This window comes from Myotis daubentonii, chromosome 4 (assembly GCF_963259705.1).
Source record: "Myotis daubentonii chromosome 4, mMyoDau2.1, whole genome shotgun sequence".
Classification (NCBI taxonomy): Eukaryota; Metazoa; Chordata; class Mammalia; order Chiroptera; family Vespertilionidae; genus Myotis; species Myotis daubentonii.
In genome coordinates, this window is record NC_081843.1 from 13,914,197 (window position 1) to 13,936,716 (window position 22,520).

The window sequence follows — 22,520 nt, forward strand, 5'->3', positions numbered from 1 at the left end:
CTATGTCTCTCACATCCACATCTCTGTCTCTCCCCGCCCTCCCACTCTCTAAAAATCAATGGGAAAATACCTTGGGTGAAGATTAACAACAAAAAAGCTCAAGTGCTTTTCATTTGGTGATATGAATAGATGGGCTGACGGCAGTGTAATTTAGCTACAGAACACTCCCAACTGTTTTGTTTTTTGAGTCACAAATAGGGAACTGGCGCACTGAGTATGTCTTCCTGAGGGGCCCTTCTACCCCCTAGGACAGATCAGGACAGGAACTGCTGAATCCCTGAACACAGAATTCGCATTAGCGCCCTTTTGCCAACTAGCGGATGCCTTGGACCGGTTTGCAAAATCCGTAAACAGCGGCTCAGAGGCCTTGGGGCAGAGGTTGCCGCCTAAGGAAAGTAGACTTTACCCTGTTCCTCCCACCCTGGCTTGTCCAGCCCTCCACTGTCGGTCGGGTCGCTCCGGCTCCCGCCCAGGGAGAGGTTCCCGTGGGGACGGGGAGGGGCATCTGGCCTGACCGCTAGGGGCACGGACCTACGTCCTGACCCCGCCCACCTCAGAGGCAGCCTGCCTTCTGCCGGCCTGCTGCCCAATGCCGACACCCGACGCCGTCAGCGGCACCTGCTCTCACCAATCGGCTGCGAGCACGGCCCTCCACACGCCCTCGCGTCTTGGAGCGGGGGCGGGGCCACGCGCCGCGATAGGGTGTGGCGGCATGACTGGCACCGGCGTCGTCCTTTAAGCGCGGGCGGGTGATCCTCTAGCTGCGCGTTGCCGGGCGGGAACCGCGGCGCGGCAGACGACCAGGCACGGAGCAGCGGGCGACATGTTCCATATTCCGGAGAGCGAGGGCGGCCGAGCCAGCTCCAGGTGCGGCGCGGGCGCGGGCACGGGTGTGGGCGCGGGAGCGGTGCGGCCGGCGGGGGAAGGCCTGCGGGTGATCTCACAAAACCACGCACGGCCTCCGCTTCCGCGTCGGAGAGATGGGCGCGCACGCGGATGTGCTCCGGGGTCCGCCAGCGTCCGGGCTGAGGGCCTGAGGTGCGCCTTTGCACATTTTTCGTCTATAGCGCACCGAAAAGATACCGGCAGATGGTCTGCTGCTTCGGGTGGGCAGTTCCGTGCGCCCGGACCAGGCGGGTGTGTGCCGGGCTGCGGGGCACCCTGCCGGTGCCTGGTGGCTGGTGGGCGGGCCTCGGGAAGGTCACCATCCTGAAATCCTCCCCAAATAGCGCAGACCTGTGGGACCAGCTGGAGCCCACCCCTAACCCCGCAGCCCGGTAGCCGGGCGTTCCCTTCCTTAATCCCGCAGCCGGGGAGCCAGGTGGAGCCCTCCCCTAATCCCGCAGCTCCGGGAGGTAGGCCCGGTACTGCCCCCCCTGCTTTGTTGGCGAACCAGGCAGGACTACACGTAATAGAAACGGAGATTCCCATTGCAGGTCTCAGCTGGGCGGCCACGTTCAGGAATACACCGCAGCACGCGTTCTTTCTTTTTTGTTTTTGTTTTTTTTTAATTGATTTTTAGAGAGAGAATTAGGGAGAGAGAGAGAGAGAGAGAGAGAGAGAGAGAGAGAGAGGAACATCCATGTGAGAGCGGAGTACTCCCCCCTACCCGGGATCAAGCCAGGAACCGGGCCTGGACCTGACCTTTGCATTGGACCTCGCCCAACCGAACCGCAGTGGCCAGGGCAGCCTGCTTTCTTCTCAAGTTTAAAGTGCTCTGTGTATTGTGCGTCAGATAAGTTAGAGTTGTCAGAGCTGGCGAGGTCTGTCATGCCACCGGGGAGCCAGCTTGCACTGGGGAGTTTTGGGTCTTCAGGTGCCCAAGAGTTTTCTTTATTGTGAGAGCTCTTCAGTGGCCCAGCCTTCCCACCAGAGTAGAAGAGAATGTGTGTGTGAGCACCGTTAAGATAAATACCGAGTAGACTAGATACTAGATACTAAATAAAAGACTGTAAACTCGGGGGAGTTAGGTCAGTATTCAGTACACCTAACGAAATAAGTAGTCATTAACCTATGGCACAATGACTACTAGTCACTTGCACCTAATTCTGTACGGATAGGGGGCAGCAGGATGGATGAATCAGGTTTCTGCTGCCTCGTAACCGCTGTTCTGCCCCACCCACACCAGCTTCTTCCCAGCACTTTTCCAGTTGTGTTCATGAAGCACATTCCCTCTTGTTTACACTGCCTGGCACTGGATGCCCAGGAAATGTTGGTTAAGGAGAAAACGCCATGAGTCACGGATAGAAGGCTGACTTCGTTCACTGCAGAGCTGGTGCTCTAAGGTAGTGCTCCACCCTTCTCTGGGAGACTCATTTTTGGAGAGGACGTTGTGAAAAAAAGAGAAAAGTCTTCCTTTCAGGACATGGAAGAAGGAAAAGGAGTCGTAATTGGATGCTCTGCTTGGGATCCCTTGGAAGCTGAGCTTTTGACCCCCTTCTTAGAAGAGTTGATTACCTGGGGCGTTGTGGGACTCACACTGTCATTGGCTCTGCGGGGAGGGAACCCAGTGGTGGTGTGGGATCGAGCACCCAGCCAGGTTTTCTTCTCTCAGACCTGTATCTCTGTATTCTTGATGAGGGATGATTTTGTGTTAAAGGGATTTTGAACTATGAAAGCATTTTAGTTCCGCCATCATTCATCTAGGGTCTTTCCTTTAAGCTATAAGGTGTGTATTTGTAAGGAATTTAATCCAAGTCTGTTTCACTGCTTTAATCCAACCCTGACCAATCCCCTAAAGCTTTCCTGGCACGGGGACAAGATCTCGGAAGGTCTCTGCTCATGCTGTACATAGTCCCTGAGCTGCGTGTTTGCTCTTCTTGTCACATGCCCCTTAGTTCCTCTTGTATTTTGAATATCTTTGTTGAAATATATTGAACGGATATTACAAAATGAAGAAGTAACCGGAAGGAAGCCCCGCCATGTGGTTTCATCCCCAAAATGTCTTTGCGCACTAGTATTCCCACCCCCTCCCCAAAACTAGTGTCACAGTGTTAACAGCGCAACTGATTGAGCCCTTGTGGGTTCTGTTCTTACTGAAATGTCTGTCTAACTCTTGGCCCCATTTCTTTGAGACCCTGTTGGGGCAGCCTGGACTGTGTGTGTATGACTGCCCCAGTATGGCTGTGAACCCTGCCTTTTTGATGGAGATAAAAAAAAAAAAAAAAAAGCTGCCTCTTCTCAGGGCTGTTAGGCACAGGAATCTCTGCGGTAGTATTATTGGCACCGCTAGCCTTTTCTTCACTTGTTTTCAAAGTAAAATAAAATTCACAAAGGTACAGAGAGTAATAGAATAAACACTGTATTTCCACCACCCCCATTTAACATTTCAAATAGAGCTGTGGTTTATCTCCTGTGCCCCAAAGGCTCTTTCCTCACAGATCGCAAACTCAGTTTGGGCCTCTCCACGGATGCCTTTGGAGTTCCGCTAGCATTCAGCGCTTCTATGGCATCGCTCACAGAACGCTGAAACCACCCATCACAGCTCTGTTTTCCCAGCACACCTGAAGTTTCTCTAGGCCAAGGACTTGCTCTCATTCATCTTTCTATCCGCAGTGTCTGGCACAGGCTTGCCAGCGATAGGTGCTCAGGGGACATGAGTTGAACTGAATGAAGCAAGGGTGAGAGGCTGTGGAGACTTGGGAGACCCAAGAATGTAGAATGTGAGAGTCAAGAAAGCGTCCTGAGAGCTTTGAATCAAGATGAGTCTACCCAGAATCTGGTCTGACAATTTTCTGGGACCTTTAGGGTTTGAAAGAAGAGCCATGTTTCAAATAAGTTAGTAAAATGAGAATTTTAACTGATGCCAGCAAGAGATGGTGTTAAATTCAATTCCGTTCTGAAGATTACAGATCTCCGTTCCCTTTTTCAAAGAGATGGCTGTGAAGACCCAAGCAGGTTGTACCTGCTGTAGCTAGCCAAGAAAAATATGAAGAATATCATTGTGATCTGGGCTCTCTGACTTATAAATACATACAGGCGTCAGATGGCCTCCCCGTGTCCACCAATAAAGTGCATCACCAGGCCTATTAAGTCTTTTAAGTCTAGTTATTGGTTAGTTTAAAAAAAAAAATTCCCCTCAAACTGAAGTAATTTTTTTCCTTCATTAAATCCTTAAGGAAACGCTAACTGCTGACCAGGCACCCACCTTTGCCATCCTCTGAAGCAGACAGGGACTATGGGCACCACATGGAGGGCCTGCCAGTTGCACTCTTGGCTTCTGTGGGGAAGAGCTGGCCTGCTGGTCTCCCCGGGCCGGGGCTGGCATGTCTGCCCTGTAGAGCAGACGAGTGCTTTCTGCAGTCCTGCTTTACAGCCATGGCGTCTCAGAGCTGTTCACTTTAAATTGCAGTGAATTATTAGCTCCCATTCTAGCTCTTTTGAGGAAACATTTAAATATCCTATTTTTGTGAACTAAATCTGTGACCGCGTTTTTATAACTTTCCAGTGAGGACTCACCTCGAATCCGAGCATTCATGTGGTGTTGAGCTCTGTGACTTCATCTATTTCTAAATGTTGTTGTTGCTTAGGACTTGCGAAAGAGCCTGGACCACGCACCAGTTTAAAACTCAATTTCAGTAGGCCCCTTTCTCCTTTAAGATGCATTTTAAAAAATCTTTCTAGGTATTCTAAAAAGATGCTATGAATTCACTGTGTTGCTGCTTTGTGAAAATAGACAAACTCAGGGTATCAGGGTAGAGCTTTGTGAAAATTTAATTCTTCAGTTATTGCAACAGTGACTCAAGGTCCTAATCTTCCTCTTCTGAAATGTTCACTTTAAAACCTCCCAAGATGGGGTAAGTGATCAACCAAAGGACTTGCATACATGCATATAAGCATAACCAAAGGACACAGACACTAGGGCGGTGAGGGCGTGTGCTAGGGGGTGGGGGAGGTCAATGGGGAGGAAAGGAGACATATGCACTACTATTTGTAATACTTTAAACAACAACAACAACAAAATCCTCCCAAGGGGGACACTTCAGGTAGACACTGCTATTGTTGGCTGAACAGTGGGAATGCCACTATTCTTTGTAGATGTTCAATTAAAATCAACCCTCATGTACACTATTCCTCTCGAAAGCACGCCTGCACCTTTCTTTTCCCTCAGGTGTGCATCTCCTAAACTCTAAGGGACCCCAGGAGAGCAACGGGCAGCAGCAGCTCATCCCAGGCTCACCCCCTGACCTGTCTCCAAGGCCCCTTTTCTCCGAGTTTCCAATGAGCCAAAGCAGCCTGCCCAGTCTCTCTTCTGTTGTTTCTTCTGTCCTGAGCCCTTCCTTGTTTGACTGTCCCCAGCTTTAATTAAATAGACTAAAAAAAATAATAAAAATCAACCAGCCCGCTGGCGTGACTCAGTGGCTGAGTGTCAACCTAAGAACCAGGAGGTCACAGTTCCATTCCCAGTCGAGGGCACACGCCCAGGTTGTGGGCTCAATTCTAGTGTGGGGCATGCGGCAGGCAGCCTATCAATGATTCTCTCATTGACATTTCTCTCTCCCTTTCCCCTCCTCTCTGAAATAAATTAAAATGTCTGTAATTAAAACTAATCAACCATAGGTGTTTTATTTTATTTTTTAATATATTTTTATTGATTTCAGAGAGAAAGGGAGAGGGAGAAAGAGAGAGAAACATCAGTGATGAGAGAGAATCATTGATTGTCAACCTCCGACCCTCCTCCTACTGGGGATCAAGCCCACAACCCAGGCATGTGCCCTTGGCTGGAATCAAACCTGGGCCTGGGACCCTTCAATCCGCAGGCCATCGCTCTATCCACTGAGCCAAACCAACTAGGGCAACCGTAGATGTTTTAGAGATGACATGGTACATATGTGTTGATCTGAAATGAACAGTGGTGCTTGCAGGTGTTCAACATTTCACTGGTTTTACTGGACTGGAGGACCAGAGGTGATTAGCGTGGTGTAGATTCTCAGGACTCACCTGGATTAATGTTGGTGGCACTCCCCATGGTCTGAGGTGACACTTCCCAGTAAAAGTATGAGGCACATAAGGAATTTTAAATGTTCTAGTAGCCACATTTTTAAAAGTAAAAAGAATCAGAAAAAATTAATTTTAATAGACATAATTCAACCTAATATGTACAAAACACTGTTTCAACCTGTGATCTATATAAACGACAAGATTAAAGAGATATTTGGCCTTTTTGTCTTCAAAATCTAGTGTGTAGTCTACAGTTACAGTACACTTAAGTCCTTACTTCCACATCCAAGTGCTCACTAGCCACAGTGGCCGGTGGCTGCCCTTCTGAAGACCAACTCTGTGGGTCAGACTTGATCTGTGGTTAAATGGTGAGCTTCCCCCTCGTTTTTTCTTGGAGGGCTTTAGGGCAATAGTCCAAGCTCCAGATCCAGCCTGCCTGGGCTTGGGTCCTGGCTCTGCCACTCCTTGTGTGACCTATCTTGTGATTTCTCTACATCTCAGATGCATGGTCTGTGGAAACAATGCCTGCCTTAGAGGGCTGTGTGTAAGGTCTTTGGAACAATAGTTGGCATATAGTAAGCTACAGTCTTAAACACCACTGAATGTATTTACTGTATGCTAATTAAAATTTGTATTAAATTCTGAATGTGGCTCACTTTGCCTGTTTTAGAGAAACTTATAAGAGGTCCCAGGAATAATTTTAAAAATACACACGTTTCAAGTGGGTTTTTGGCATAACCAAGACATACAGAGAAAACTTTTAAGGAAACCTTAAGGGCAGTAGAGGAAGTTTGCCATAAGGCCATCTGTAAACTAGTCACGCCAGTTTGGAGTAGTTGCGGTGTGTAATTTTTTCATAGATGTTAATTATGGACATTGAAGTCCAGGTCAGCCTCCACCTCTCATGCTTGCTCTGTGCTTGCAGGGGCATGCATCCCCCCGGAGGCGCATCGAGTGATCTTTTCGGAAGTCCAGACGAAGTTGTTCCTTCAAGTCGACCCAACAGGATGGCATCGAATATTTTTGGACCAACTGAAGAACCTCAGAACATGCCCAAGAGGACCAACCCCCCAGGTATACGCTTTTGTGACTCATTGGTCCTTTGGCCTCTACTTGTCCTTCCTTATGAAGCTGCTCTTTTGATAAAATTTTCTTTTTCTTTAATCCTTTCACATATCTTCTGGTATAGGTTATCCATTGCCATCAGAGTTCTAGAATGTGAGAAAGGGTTGCTCAGTCATTCTTGAATTCTCCCTCTGTAGCAACAGACATTGGCTGGGTGTAGGCACTGAGAATGCAAAGGCTGATGGTGGAATACTGGCTCCGGCCAGAGAGACTCTCCCAGTTGTACCATGGACTCCTTGAGATTCCTGAAATTGTGTACAGGTTACACATGTAAACATTTTTCTTGCCCTGGCCAGTGTGGCTCAGTTGGTTAAGTGTTGTCCCATGCACCTAGAGGTCGCCAGTTCGATTCCCTGTCAGGGCACATGCCTGGGTTGCGGACTCAGTCCCCAGTAGGGGGTGTGTAGGAAGCAACTGATCCATGTTTTTCTCTCACTCTCTTTTTTAAAAAAATCAATAAAAAAATCTTTTTAAACAATTTTCTTAGGTGTTTTTTTGTTTGTTTGTTTGTTTGTTTGTCTCTTTAATCCTCAACCGAGGGTATTTTTTTCCATTGATTTTTTAGAGAGAGAGTGGAAGGGAGGGAGAAGGAGGGGAGAAGGAGAGAGGGAGAGAAAAAGAAACATTGATGTGAGAGACACATTGACTAGTTGCCTCCTGTTTGCGCCCTGAATGGGGCTGGGGATCAATCCTGCAACCAAGGTACGTGCCCTTGACTGGGAATTGAACCTGAGACCCTCTGGTCTGTGGGCTGACACTCTAACCACTGAGCAAAACTGGCTAGGGCTGTTTGTTTTTTAATCCTCACCCAAAGATATGTTTTTATTGATTTTTAGATTGGGAGAGAGAAGTATTGACATGAGAGAGAAACATTGATCAATTGCCTCCCTTTCACACCCCGACTGGGGTCGAACCTGCAACCTTTTGGTGCACAGAACAACCAAGTGAGCCACCAGGCCAGGGCAGGAAGGAAGGGTATTTTTTAGTCAGCTTGTTGGTGGGATTAAAACTCTAAAAGGATGACTTGGTCTAGCACACGTCTCTTAGTTCTTAGCCACATTCTGGTGGGTATAGTGGGAGAGCATCTTAGAACAATGTTTTCCTTGGCTAGTAGATTGTCCAGTTGATTGATCATACGGTGCTAGTTACCTAAGGAGCTCTCCCCTGTCTCTATCTATGAGGAAAAGGAAGGTTCATTCCATCTTTAAAGATTTTTGAGGCTAGACATAGGAATCAGTATTTCAGACAAATAATAAAATCAAGCAGAACCAGAGCTAGAGCTGCTTGCCACTCCACCTCAGTTCTAGTTGTGTGTATATTCGACCGGTGCACATACTTCTTGACCAAACCCAAAGAAACAAAAGCAGTAGATTCAAAAGCTAGTGTATTGTTTGATTTGTTGGGGGACAGGGAAGTGTAGATATAGTTATAGTAGAGAAGCGGGGAGTTTTACTGAGTAGTGTTCTCACTATCCAGTTTATGGGTGTAGGGCCAGGAGAAGTCAGCCCTGCACATCCTTTGTACCAGTAACAGCATAACAATGGGTCATGTGGCCGATTGAATCAAATCTCAGGCACCTGAAGGTGGACAAGCCAGCTCCCTTGGCTTTGACTCAGCAGAGTGCATATCGAGCTGTCCCTGGGGTGTCAAGTTCCCTGGAAAGTGTTGCAACTTGGGGACAGTGCTACTCGGAATCTGAGAGCTGGTAGCATCTATACGATCCAGTGGTGGTTATGTGTTTGCTTTGTCTTTGTGATGGCTGTGTCTTACAAACTTTTCTGGTATGATCCCCCAGCTCTCGTGCCCAGTGGCCATCCTGGGCCCCTCTTGACTTGAGAGTGAGAAAGCCTCTGTCGTTCATGATTACAAGGTGTATTAACAACCAGCATGATTCCTTTTGCTGAGTTCCTCCTTCTTATGGTCCTGTTATTTGAGGTTTGTTTTCTGTCCTGCCAAGTGCTCTTTAAAATCATCTGTGATGAGCACAGCCGGTGTGGCTCAGTTGGTTGAGCGTCCTCCCATGCATCAAAAGGTCACCAGTTCAATTCCCAGTCAGGGCACGTGCCCAGGTTGGGGGGCTTGATCCCCAGTAGGGGGCTTGGAGGGGGTAGCTGATCAATATATCTCTCTCCTCGATGTTTCTCTCCCTCTCCCTGAAATGGGTTTTTGGGTTTTTTAAATTTTTTTTTTATTGATATCAGAGAGGAAGGGAGAGGGAGAGAGAGAGATAAACATCAGTGATGAGAGAGAATCATTGATTGGCTGCCTCCTGCACACACCCCACACTGGGGATCAAGCCCGCAACCCAGACATGTGCCCTGACCGGAAATCGAACCGTGACCTCCTATTTCATGGGTCGACACTGAACCATTGAGCCAGACTGGCTGAACTGAAATCAGTTTTTTAAAAAAATTAAATGTGATGAATTCTCAAGGGAAACTGGAAGTGGAAAACTGCTAGTTGTATCCACAACCCCAGACCTAAACTCCTGCCTTTGTTTCTTATTTAGTCTTGCAGACTTAGCCAGCACAGCCCATCAATGAGAGGGCCTGATTGAGAAAAGTGTGAAGGGCAGAGTGTGTGACTTAGTACGTGAGTCACTGAAAATTTACCAAGGATTGTCATACCCAGTGTTTCATTTACTCCTCATTCATGTGCTTTGCTACTGGCCTTGTTTAGATCTTCTACAAATTGTTTTTCCTGGTGGTCTAACAGTGATTAATATCTGCCAGGGAGTATGCTAAATGCTTTGCATGTATTTATTTAATTCTCTCTACAAACCTAGGAGGTAGGTGGTATTACCCCCTTGACATGGAGAAAACTGAGGCTCAGGGCAGTTCACAGGTGTGTTAAGCCCCACAACTCATTGGTAGCAGAACTAGCTTTTGCATATGGGTTTTTCTGACTCCAGAGCTCCAACCTTACCTCCTGAGTATATCTACTGGGATAAATTACTCAAAATAGAATTGTTGAGTGATTTAAAATACTGATAGATACTTCCAACTAGTCTTTAATGGGTGGCCCAGTGTTCACCATGACACATGTGATGTTGCTCCTCACACTCTACCATCATATATCTTGAATTTATTTTTCTTCAGTTATGGATGGATTAAGCACCTTTTCTATCTAGAAAGCTGAATTCATCTTTCAGGTAAAATATTGAGTAATAGACATGACTAATTGAAGTTCAAAAACAGAGCTATAGGGTTGGACATATACACAGTAAAACCTAAAATAAATAAGTTTGTAGTTTCTAGAAAATTGAGGCATGGAGTGATGTGAAAGGAATACTCAGGTTTCTGTGAGCTGGTGGCATCAATACAATCTGTTGGTGGGTATGTGGGTGTTTGCTTTGTCTTTATTTGTGATAGTTGTATCTTATGAACTTTTCTGTTATGTTTAACAATTTAGAAAATGTTTTTAAATGAGCGTGGCTCTAGCCAAAATCTTCATATTGAGTTACTTTTATCTAACTTTTTTTAAAAGCTGAATATTCATTTTAAAAACTAGAGGCCTGGTGCACGAATTTGTGCATGGGTGGGGCCAGTCGGGGAAAGGGGCTTGGGGCAGTTGGCCAGCTGGCCCCACCCCCTGGTCGAACTCCCAGTCAAGGGGACAATTTGCATATTAGCCTTTTATTATATAGGATAGGATCATTTACTTCAGCATAACCAGAAACAACGCAATAAGGGGATGACCTCAAGCTTACTTTTTCTTCACTTTGTGGCCTAGACGTTTTTGCTAACAACACACTGTTAATAACAGCCTGGCAGCATTACTGAGGGCTTACCCACTTCATGTATGTTACCTCATGTGTTTCACCGGCTGCCCCAGGAAGGTATTATTATTTATACCTTGTTAGAGTTGAGAAAATGGGGACAAAAGAAAGTTGAGGTCACTTGTCCCGGCTCACCAGTAAGTGATTGAACAGGGTCTCCATCCAGCAGTCTGGCCATAGCTCAGCTGTCCTTAACACCATGCAGGGCTGGTTTCCCATCCCCAGAGTTCCCAGCTTGGTGTCTGTGGCTCCTTGGGAGGTCCATAGCCAAGGTTCAGGTTTGTAATCACCCTGATGTTATATGAATGTACGTCTGCACATTTTCCTGCAAAGCAGTCCCGCATGTTCTGTGTCCTCCCAACCAGCAAAGGCAGGGAACTGCAGTCCAGTCGCTCCTTTCTATGCACTATGATTCTACGTGTTCCCTAGAGAGCGGTCACCAACCTTTTGGGCTGCCCTAGAGGACTGGCATCCTTGAAGGCCACTCTGCTTTATTTATTATTTATTTATTTTATTTACTTATTTATTTTTTATTTCAGAGAGGAAGAAGAGAGATAGAAACATCAATGATGAGAGAGAATCACTGATCAGCTGCCTCTGCATTCCCCCTGCTGGGGTTGAGCCCACAACACGGGCCTGTGCCCTGACCGGAATCAAACTGGTGACCTCCTGGTTCATAGGTTGACGCTCACCCTCTGAGTCACACCAGTTGGGCATCCACTCTGCTCTAGAATCCACTCCAACAGCAGGGGTCGGCAGGCTATGGAGAGAACAAACCCCAGAGGCGCCTCCTGCTCTCTGAGCTCACACGGGACTCGTCATTCATACTGTTTTTAGCATTCATGGCCTTCTATTGAAGCAGTGTGGGTTATAGCCAAGAAACGACTGTAATCACTTTTCCTTATTCAGATATAAGCAAAAAAGAATACTCCCCCCCTTTTTTTTACATTAAGACGTTGTGTGCTAGGTAGATTGTTTTACACCATTTTTCACTGAACAGTATGTCCAATACAGAGAAAATACAGCCAACATTTATTGAGCATTTATGTCCCAGGCATTGTTCAAAGCATCTGACATGAGCTACAGTAAGTCATTGAATCCTCTCAGTGCTGTGAAGAAGCTCCTTTTATTACCCCCAGTCTACAGATGAGGAATTTGGGGCACAAAAAGGCCAAGTAACCTCTGTACAGTCGTATAGCTATTTAATGGAGTGCATCTTCTTTCCTCCTATAATATTGTTGGTGCACCAGGGCCATGATGACAATGGTCCCAGCGTTTAGCAGAGCACTCTGGAAAGGAATGCATGTGTGGTGTTTGCCCAGTGAATAAATGATAGATTGGTATTGTATAGTAGCCATCTTTCTACTTAACGTGGGGCATTTAAACATTTACTTTTCACGGCCAGGCCTTAGTCATCAGCTTATACGAAGTTACATCCGAGATGCATGTCTTCATTATGTCTTATCAGATGACTTAGAGTTGGCAGCAAAGATGTTAAATGTCTCTGTTTTGCTGACATATCTACTTGTCACTGGAAATTCTAGCCAGAATGAGGTCAGAAAATTACTACTAAATGTTATTTTCCAGATTACAGCTTTGCCTGTAACAGGACATGTTATTAAATTCATTCCTTTCTGTCTGACCTAAAAACTTAGAAACTGTTTGCTTTTAACTTACTAAAGAACATTTCATGGGTTTAATGAAGAAGATTCTTTAACAAAAAAGCATGAAAAGTTCAGGGGTAAAGAAGTTGGGGGCGGGAGGGGATGCTGCTTTATGCCCTCTCACCATCTTGCCTCCCAGCTCAGCTCAGTTCCAAAATGAAGGCCCCAGCAGGCACCTGGGAAAGGGGTTAGGTCTTTAGGGACTCACTATCCCCCCCCTTGTTGGCCTGAACTCAGGACGGGACTAGGGTGTTACTATGAGAGGAGCTCTCTGAAGTGATGAATGTGAAAGGCAGGAGCAGGGAGGGGTTCTGGATTGCTCACTGCTCTGTTGTCTCTGCAGGGGGAAAAGGAAGTGGTATCTTTGAAGAATCCATGCCTGTGCACACTCGACAGCGTCTGAACCCGCCTGGTGGGAAGACCAGTGACATTTTTGGGTCCCCAGTGACGGCTACGTTACCCTTGGCACATCCCAACAAACCCAAGGTATGGACTCCATTCGGATAGCAGGCATAGAAGGAAGCACAGCAAACACTGAGCCAGGCTCCTTTTCGCAAAGGCCCTGAGGCAGCTTGGACATGTTATTAGGAATAGACAGGAAGGGTGATGTTGGTTTTCCTGGGTGCAGTCATTAGTCATTGAGTTTTGAAACTCCCCTGAGTCATCGGAGAAATAGATTTCATCCTCGTGATGACGGAGCCCTGGGGGAAACTGGTCTTGGTGTGTTGATAGCAGCAACTGCCCACTGCAGATAGGCGGCTGCTCTTCTCTGCACAACACTGAGGGGTGGCAAGAATAGTCACAGAATTGTTCATACAAAAGAGAAGCTTATGTTTCACAAAAATTTCATAATTTTTAATGGCTGTTGATAAGTACAACTGCATTGGACTAAAATTCACCAAGTATTTAGAATTCATGGGTTCCCTACTTACACTTTTTTAAATCTTTTTTTTTTTTCTGGTCAGCCCTTACCCGAGGATACTTCTCCATTGATTTTTAGAGAGAGTGGGAGAGAGAAAGAGAGAAACATTGGTGGGAGAGAGACACCTCAGTTGGTTGCCTCCTGCACGTGGAGATCAAACTTGCAACCGAGGTACATGCCCTTGACCAGACTCAAACCCAGGATCCTTCAGTCTGAGGGCTAACACTCTACCCACTGAGTCAAACTGGATAGGGCTACTTTTTAAAATCTTATTTATCACCTTTGGAGAATGACAGAGGATCAACTCAATATCATGAAAACTGCTAAAAGAGTCAAACGTTTGTTTGTTTTAAATATGTTTTTACTGACTTTAGAGAGAGGAGAAGGGAGAGAGAGAAAAACAAAACATTTAATCGGCTGCCTCCTGCATACCCACTACTGGGGATTGAGCCCATAATCCCGGCATGTGCTCTGACCAGGAATTGAACCAGTAACCTCTCAGCACGGGATATGCTCAATCAACCTAGCCACAACGACCAAGACAGAATCAAGCATTTAGACAGCATTTTCTGCATGAATTGTACTTCAGGATAACAGTTTTTAAGGCAAATTTGCCTTTTATAAAAGTACTCTAGCCTGTAAGTGAAGAAGGAATATCGGAATTCAAATATCACCATTCTGCAGAGTTGTAATGAAATTGTGGATCTAGGCAGTGATCATCAGTGGTTCTTAACATCACAAAATGAGAGACAAACCAAAAATTATAGGACTCATAATGGACCACCTTTGATTATCAAAAAAAACAGGACCGAATGAGATCAAACCTCATATTAGTTGATACCACAGAGATTCAGAGTTACTGAAAATATGGGAAATTAATAGCAGAGTGGAGGGATATTCTAATTTTTTAAAAAAAGACTTAAGAACACAATCCCTATCAAAATCCCAACAATGCTTTTTTTTAAAAATAGACCCATTTTAAAACTCATATGGAATTTCAAGGGACCCGAAGAGTCGAACAACCTCGAAAATGAAGAACGAAGTTGGGTTTACTCCTCGCAATTTCAAATTTACTATAGTAATCAAAATTGTGTGACACTGACATAAAGATAGACAAATAAACCAGTGGAATAAAATTGAGAACTAAGAAATAAATTCTCACATTTATGGTTAAGTGGTAATGTCCACAGGGTGCCACGATCATTCATTGGGGAATAGAACAGTCACTTCAACAGATGTTGCTGGGGAAATTGGATATGCACATGCAAAAAATGAAGGTGGACCCTTACACCATATACACTTACCTTACACCATATACAAACATTAACTAAAAATGGATCAAAGACTACATTTAAGGGCTAAAACTACAGAATTCTGGGAAGAAAATTTAGGGACAAATCTTTTTGATCTTACTGGATTTGATAGTGGCTTAAATATGACACCAAAAAAAAAGGCAACAAAATTTCAAATAAATAAATAAATAGGACTTCATTAAAATTTAAAAACTTTCGGCCCTGGCCGGGTACCTCAGTTGGTTAGAACGTCGTCCTGCTATGCCAAGGTTGTGGTTCCATCCCCAGTCAGGGCACATACAAGAATCAACAATGAATGCATAAATAAATGGAACGACAAATCGATTTCCCTCTCCTCTCCTTTCCCTTCCTCTCTTTCCTTCCCCCTTCTCTCTCTCAAAATCAGTAGAAAAATTTTAAAGATACCATCAAAGTAGCATTAATTACAGTAGCCAAGATATGGAAGCAACCTAAGTGTCCGTTGATAGATAAATGAATAAAGATGTACATATATACAATGGAATATTATTCAGCCATAAAAAAAGAATGAAATCTTGCCATTTACGGTAGTTTGGATAGAACTAGAAGGTATTATGCTTAGTGAAATAAGTCAAACAGAAAGATAAATACCATATGATTCACTTATATGTAAAATCCAAGAAACAAAGTAAATGAACAAACTCAGATGCAGAGTACGAATTAGTGGTCCCCAAATGGTAGGGGGGTTGGGGTACTGGGTGAAAAAAATGAGAGGGTAATTGCCAGTTATAAAAATAGTCACAGGCCGAAACCGGTTTGGCTCAGTGGATAGAGCGTCGGCTTGCGGACTGAAAGGTCCCAGGTTTGATTCCGGTCAAGGGCATGTACCTGGGTTGCGGGCATATCCCCAGTGGGAGATGTGCAGGAGGCAGCTGATCGATGTTTCTCTCTCATCGATGTTTCTAACTCTCTATCTCTCTCTCCCTTCCTCTCTGTAAAAAATCAATAAAATATATTTAAAAAAAAAAAATAGTCACAGGCCTGGCTGGTGTGGTTCAGTAGTTGAGTGTCAACCTGTGAACCAGGAGATCACTGCTAGATTCCCGGTCAGGGCACATGTCCAGATTGCCCGCTTAATTCCCAGTGGGGGGCATGCAGGATGCATCCCATCAATGATTCTCATCATTGACATTCCTTTCTCTCTCTGTCTCTGTCTCCCCCTCCCTCTGAAATCAATAAAAATCTATTTTTAAAAAAATAGTCACGGGCTATAAAGTATAGTATAGTGAAGAGTCAACAATATTATAATAACTATGGTGTCAGATGGGTAATAGGTTTATTGGGGTGGTTATTTTGTAAGGTATATAAATGTCTAATCACTTTTTCATACACCTGAAATTAATATGATGTATGTCAACTGTAATTAAAAAATAATTTTTAAAAAACCACTATCGCCAAAACCGGTTTGGCTCAGTGGATAGAGCGTCGGCCTGCAGACTGAAGGGTCCCAGGTTCGATTCCGGTCAAAGGCATGTACCTGGGTTGCGGGCACATCCCCAGTGGGGGATGTGCAGGAGGCAGCTAATCGATGTTTCTAACTCTCTATCTCTCTCCCTCTCTGTAAAAAAATTAATAAAATATATTAAAAATAACAAAACCACTATCATGAGAATGAAAACACAACCGATAGAATATATGAAATCACATATCTGATGAAGGTTTGCTATCCAGATTATATAAAGGATTCCTACAACCAAACAACAAAAGACAACCCAATTCAAAATGGACAAAGGATTGAATAGACATTTCTTCAATCAGCACATGAAAAGATGTTCAGCATTCTTAGTCCTTAGGGAAACGCACATGAAAATCACAAGGAGGTAGCACTTCACACCCACGAGGATGACCATTATAAAAACAAAACGAAAACAGAAAATAACAAATGTTGTTTGTTGGCAAGAATATGGAAAAATTGAAACCAGCAATGCTATTGAGAATGTAAAATGGTTCAGCCAATGTGGAAAACAGTTGGAGTTTCTGAAAAAGTTAAACATAGAATTTACCATGTGATCCAGCTATTCCACTTTAGGTATATATTCCCAGAATTTGAAAACAGGCATTCAAATATTTGTACACCTATTTTAATAGCAGTACTTATAGTGATGCTATTAAACAATCCAAGTGTCAACCAACAGGTGAATGGATAAATAGAATGTGTTATACATACATAATGGGATATTCAGCCATAAAAAGGAATGACATTTCTGATACATGCTACAATATGGATGAGCCTTGAAAACATCCTAATCTTCTAAAATTTGGGTATTAGATATTTAAGGAATCAGTTATTTTTGCAGTTGTGTGAGTGTTATGGGTGTTTGGTTGGTTTTTAGGACATTTTTAAGAGCCACATCTTGAATTATTTATGGGTAAATGAAATTTCTAGAATTTGCTTTAAAATAATTCCACAAGGGGGTGGAGAGATTGTAATTGGGAGACTGGCTGAGACCAGGATGGCAATGAGTTGATGTCATTACAGCTCTACGGCGGGTTATGAGGGGATTCACAGTGCTACTTGTTTATGCTTTAAATTATCCATAATAAAAACATTTTTAGAAGTTGAAAATGAACCCAAATCATCCATCTATGTCTTGATTTTCATCGTCCATCTGAATGATCGTAAAAAGTTTCTGAATCACATATTGACCTGGGGTTTGCCTTGTTGCAGGACCATGTGCTCTTGTGTGAAGGAGAAGACCAAAAATTGGACCTTAAAGGTGAGTTTGTGTCCTGTCCCTTCCCCTGAGTGCTCTCACTCTGAAAGAGTTGCTGGTGCACCCAGAGAATGAGAGGTAATATTCCTGTGTCCCTTGCAAGCCAGCTGAGAAAAACAAGGTTGTGTTTATTGCTGAGGATTTAAGATTTAAAGAAGGCCAGGGAAATGGGCTCAGCTATTTCTGGTGATAGCTTTTCAACTGCTCATCACTGATTTTTCTTCACAACTTGTCATTACTCATCAGCCGAGGCCTGAGACCCGAGGTGTTCTATTCTAGAAGCTGGTCTTTTGTAGGGAAGGGCAGGGATCCAAAGCCTCGTGACTGCGGGTAGCACCAGCAGAGCTAATGCAGAAAAGAAGGGCATAAGAAGAGCAGGGGCAGGAATGATGAGCAGGAAGAATGTGAGGCTTGCATGTGGTGGGGAGAGCTGGTGGTTCCACAATGCATCACCCAGGGAGTGAGCTGCCCCCATGGTGAGGCTAGATGTCAGACTTGGAGTCCCACTATTGTTCTCAAAGCTGACAGCACTGATTGCTGCCTTTGGGTCACCATTTCCCTCAGTTGACGACCAAGATATGTGGGAATTCATTCATTCACTCAAAACATCCAGAGTAATAGTGTCAGAAAACCTTGCCTCATCTTGCTAGACCCTCCAGTTAAGACTGGCTTCCTCTCTGTTCATGCTTGCTTTGAGATAGTGTGCTTTTTATATTTGTGGTGGAGAAAAAGGGAAATGGAGTCCAACAAGCAATATAAAGAAGTATTCAGATTATTTAGGAATGTATCAAGGATTATTTATAGTACTGAGCCCCACTTTATGCCCAGTTCAAGAATGGCCTCTGCTAATAATCAGTGAGTCTTCTTGGCACAGACGGAAGCCTTGCTCTTTTTTTCTCTTTTCCCATTACAGTATGCATTTCTTGCCAGCTGGTCTATGTCACAGACTGTCCATGTGCACAGCTCGCCCATCCAGATATTATCCCACTATTTACTGCCATCCAGGTGTTGGGGAGCCTCTAATGGATGGTTTGTTGCTTTGTCCCACAGCTGCCATGAGCACCTTGCCCAGAGAAGAGCCAGGTGAGAAAGGTGGCCCAAGAGAAGCAGACTCTGCCCAGGAGCCCCAGCCCACACCCACGGCTGACAACCATGAGCCCAGGCTGGGCCCACGTCCTCGATCTCACAACAAAGTCCTGAATCCACCTGGAGGCAAATCCAGCATCTCCTTCTACTAGAGAAGCTATTGCTTCCCCTGTAGCCAGATAAGAAACTCGAGAGATAGGATTTCAAATATTATAGTTTCCTTTAGCCCAAAGGAACGGGGGTGGGGAGAGGGTCTGTCGTGTATCTGAAGCCACTGCTCAGGCTCCCCTGCCACCACAAGAGCCACAGAGGACCTCACCTTCCAGACTGCCGAGAGACCTATCTTTGTGGGGGGCTGTGACGCTGTGGTGAACAGTCCTACGTAATTTTGGAGGAACTTCCAGATGGGCTGGGTGGGGAGCTGGTGCAAGGCTACAGGGGCCCTGATGAAGTGAGATCTTCCTAGTCCTGGTTGCATCGGTGACCTGCCAGCCAATTGGGTATCTAGGAATCACTCCACACAGTAGCAGAGTTTAAAGACTCAGAAAGAAAGCCAAAAACCACCTGTGCATTGGGCGTAAGCCGAAACACTAGTCTCCATTCTTGGGACTATTGCTGCTAACCCAAGACCTCCTTTGCACCCAGGCACAGAGTATTCTGCAGTCTTTTCTTGAAACATTTTGAGTGCTTTCCCTCGGCAGCTGTCAACAAAAACCAAAAAGTTTTCTCAGTCTTAGGCTTTATGGAGAGATTTTGTACCTTGATCCTCTGGGGTGATCTATCTGCCTTTCACTCACAATGGACTGGACTCAGTCTCTTCACAGACTGGTTTTGCTTATGAATTGTTTTGGGGGTTTTTTTTCCCTCTCATCCTTAAATTTCAGCCTTAGCTCCTCAACACTAATGTGGACAGTTAATTTATCTGCAAGGCCCACTAACTTCTGTAAGACTAAAACTCTATCCAGATACATAATTGGGTTATTTAAATCTTTCATGTGTCTTTAATTCCTGTTGACATTGGGAAGAAGAGATGTTTAATATCTAAAGAGCTATTCTTAAATACCAGCTTTACATAAGTGACCATTGACTCTGGTCTGTTTCTGACACCTCTCTAGAAAAAAGTCAATTGCTCAGGTACGCCAAAGAGGAAGAAAAGTTTGCTTAGGCCACCCTTTATAAAGCTTTGCAGAACCTTTGGACCATAATTCAGTTTTCAGAAGAGACTTGGAGACCTTAGGCTAGGTGATTAGTTTGGCAAAAAAGCCTTAACTGGCCAATTCTGTGATATTTACCAGCAAAGGTAACTACCTGGCAAGTTGTGTTGCTTTAATCTGTCAGGCAGAAGTTTATCCCATTGAGCCTCCTAAGAGTTACAGTCTACATCACTCATGCTGGACCAGGAGTTAATAGAGGAGAGAGAGGGTTTGTGTGGTGGTTGCTGTTGGTATGGGTGCCTGCAGAGCTAATGCCAGGTGCTGGAAATGTCTTCGTGTGTTCAGTGATGGCCACAGTGGCTGAGACACTAAGTGCCTGCAGGAGCTGCCTCCCAAACCCCACTTACACCCAGCACATTGAGGGGATCTGCAAGTGGCTTTGTCAACCAAAGAGTTTCCCTCCTTTCAATTATCCTGCTGACTCTGGAGCCAAGAAATAGGTATTTCATGTGACTTTATCAAGTACTTCCTGTCTCCATGTTTAAAATGGTCATTTTTAAGAAATTGTTTGGAATTCAGAGTATTTTCCCCCATTAAGAAATGTCATAAATGGTGGTTAACTTTTAAGCCCAAACACACTAATTTAACATAATGAAATGTACTAATGGTAGAAATGAACTGCCATTTGTAACTACATTTTGCTTTTAATACACAAGAAAATAATTAGTGAATTCCAAATTGGGTTGCTGGCATTGTGCTGCTGGCCCTTGCGGCGTCACTCCCACCCTCACTGTCAGCCAAATGAGGAAGGACTCTAGTTCTATCCACTGGCAGAGATCCATGAACTCTTAGCATCCTGTTATCAACCTCTTAAGCTGCATTGAAAAATTACCAGTCTATTTTTATTAAGCCTTAAAACTTTTTATGTGCATTTGGTGCCAACTTTTTTCTAGAGCTGTATCAAAAACAACAAACCTGTACTCACATCACAATGTAATTTTGATAGGAACATTTTGTTATTTTTACAAGGCAGAATTGGGTGTAACAGTTGAAATAAACTTCGTAATCATGTATGCAGGGTCTTTGCCTGTTTGGTGTCTGGGGGTGGGGGGGTGCACATACTTTCCTTAACATCCATTCTCCAACATGCCTGACCACTGCTCCTTCCCTTATAGTGTTTTATCAGTGAATGGGTTGCCTTTTTTTTCCATTTAGCCAGGGGATGCCCAAATTAATCTCTAAGGTTTAGATTTAGATTTTTTTTTCTTTTTTTTTAATATATTTTAATTGATTTTTTACAGAGAGGAAGGGAGAGGGATAGAGAGTTAGAAACATCAATGAGAGAGAAACATCGATCAGCTGCCTCCTGCACACCCCCTACTGGGGATGTGCCTCCAACCAAGGTACATGCCCTTGACCGGAATCGAACCTGGGACCCTTCAGCCCCCAGCCGGATGCTCTATCCAGTGAGACAAACCGGCTAGGGCAGATTTAGATTTTTTTCATTTGAAAACCAGATTCAGCTGTCCTTTTTTTAAATCTTATTTTGTTATGTATCCAATTCTTGTTTTACATATATATTTTATTATTATTATCATTATTATTATTATTGATTTCAAAGAGGAAGGGAGAGAGATATAGAAACATCAATGATGAGAGAGAATCATTTGATTGGCTGCCTCCTACACACCCCACACTGGGGATCGAGCCCACAGCTCAGGCATGAGCCCTTGACTGGAATCGAACCCAGGTCCCTTCAGTCCCCAGGCTGACCCTCTATTCACTGAGCCAAACTGGCTTAGGGCCAAAGATTCAGCTTTGAGTAGAATGAGCGGGAACGTTCTGGAGTCCCAGTTTCTATAAAGATTCATTTTTTCTGCCACTTGTTTTCCTAACAAATTGAAGGTATTTGAACTTGCCTCTGAATTGGCTTTAAAACTGTCCAGTACAAGCCTTCTCATGAGTAGATGAGGTGCTGAGCTGTAGAGTTTGCCTGTAGATTCAAGCCCTGCAGAGAAGGCACAGATTGAACGTCTTTCCTTCTTACATATTACCTATTATCAAATGTCCTACAAGCGAATTTAATACCCTTGTATGTATGACATGGGTTCAGGATAATGAAACTTCTCAGACTGCCTGCTTGCGGAGTTCCCCTACAGGAGGCTCCACACTTATGCCTACTAGATCGAGGCCAACTACCAGAACAGCACAATCATCTAAAGCAACCTGACACGGGTTACCTAACATGATCTTCATTTGTTCATCTGAACATGTGTTTGGGAGTTCAAAGACTATTCCAAAAACTGGGCGAGGCTCTGGCAACATCACATTACCTGTTTGGGTAGCCCAGTTCGTGGTAGCATCGTCCTGATATGCCAAGGTTGTGGTTCAATCCAGTCAAGGCACTTCAACACATTGTGTACCGCATAGAAATCTCTAAGACATATGCCAGGGACCACACGTTTTTGGGCAAACTGCACGTTATTTAAATCATCATAATGCACTTTAGGTGTTGTTTTTCAATAATTATAACATTTTTATTTACAAAAACAAACAATTAAAGTTCCTAGTACTTTTTAAATGTATGGTACTGTGTAAAATTTTCCTCTATGAAGAGGGACCAAACAAAATTTACATAAGCATCTAGATTCGCTCCTTTTTCCATGGGCGTGAAAAAACGAGAACACTCATGAGCGGTCCTTAACAGATGGCGCGCGAAACACGAGAAAACTGAGCGGTACGAAATGTGTTTAAAAAAAAATCGATACATTATCTTTGTAGCAGGCACTCCAGCCACAGGTGAGCA

The 22,520-nt window shown here is 44.4% G+C and overlaps 1 protein-coding gene across 2 annotated transcripts; it reads left to right on the plus strand.

Annotated features, from left to right (window-relative positions):
* The first annotated feature begins 710 nt into the window (after positions 1 to 710).
* Positions 711 to 20,785, plus strand: JPT2 (Jupiter microtubule associated homolog 2). 2 transcript variants are annotated; one of them, XM_059692642.1, is made up of 5 exons: positions 711 to 867; positions 6,866 to 7,014; positions 12,851 to 12,993; positions 17,429 to 17,477; positions 18,525 to 20,785. In XM_059692642.1, the coding sequence occupies exons 1-5, from the start codon at positions 824 to 826 to the stop codon at positions 18,710 to 18,712; spliced, it is 573 nt and encodes a 190-aa protein (XP_059548625.1). In that variant the 5' UTR covers positions 711 to 823; the 3' UTR covers positions 18,713 to 20,785. The 2 variants fall into 2 exon arrangements, with proteins under 2 accessions (XP_059548625.1, XP_059548626.1); XM_059692643.1 differs by lacking the exon at positions 711 to 867 and adding an exon at positions 6,163 to 6,308.
* Positions 20,786 to 22,520: the final 1,735 nt, after the last annotated feature.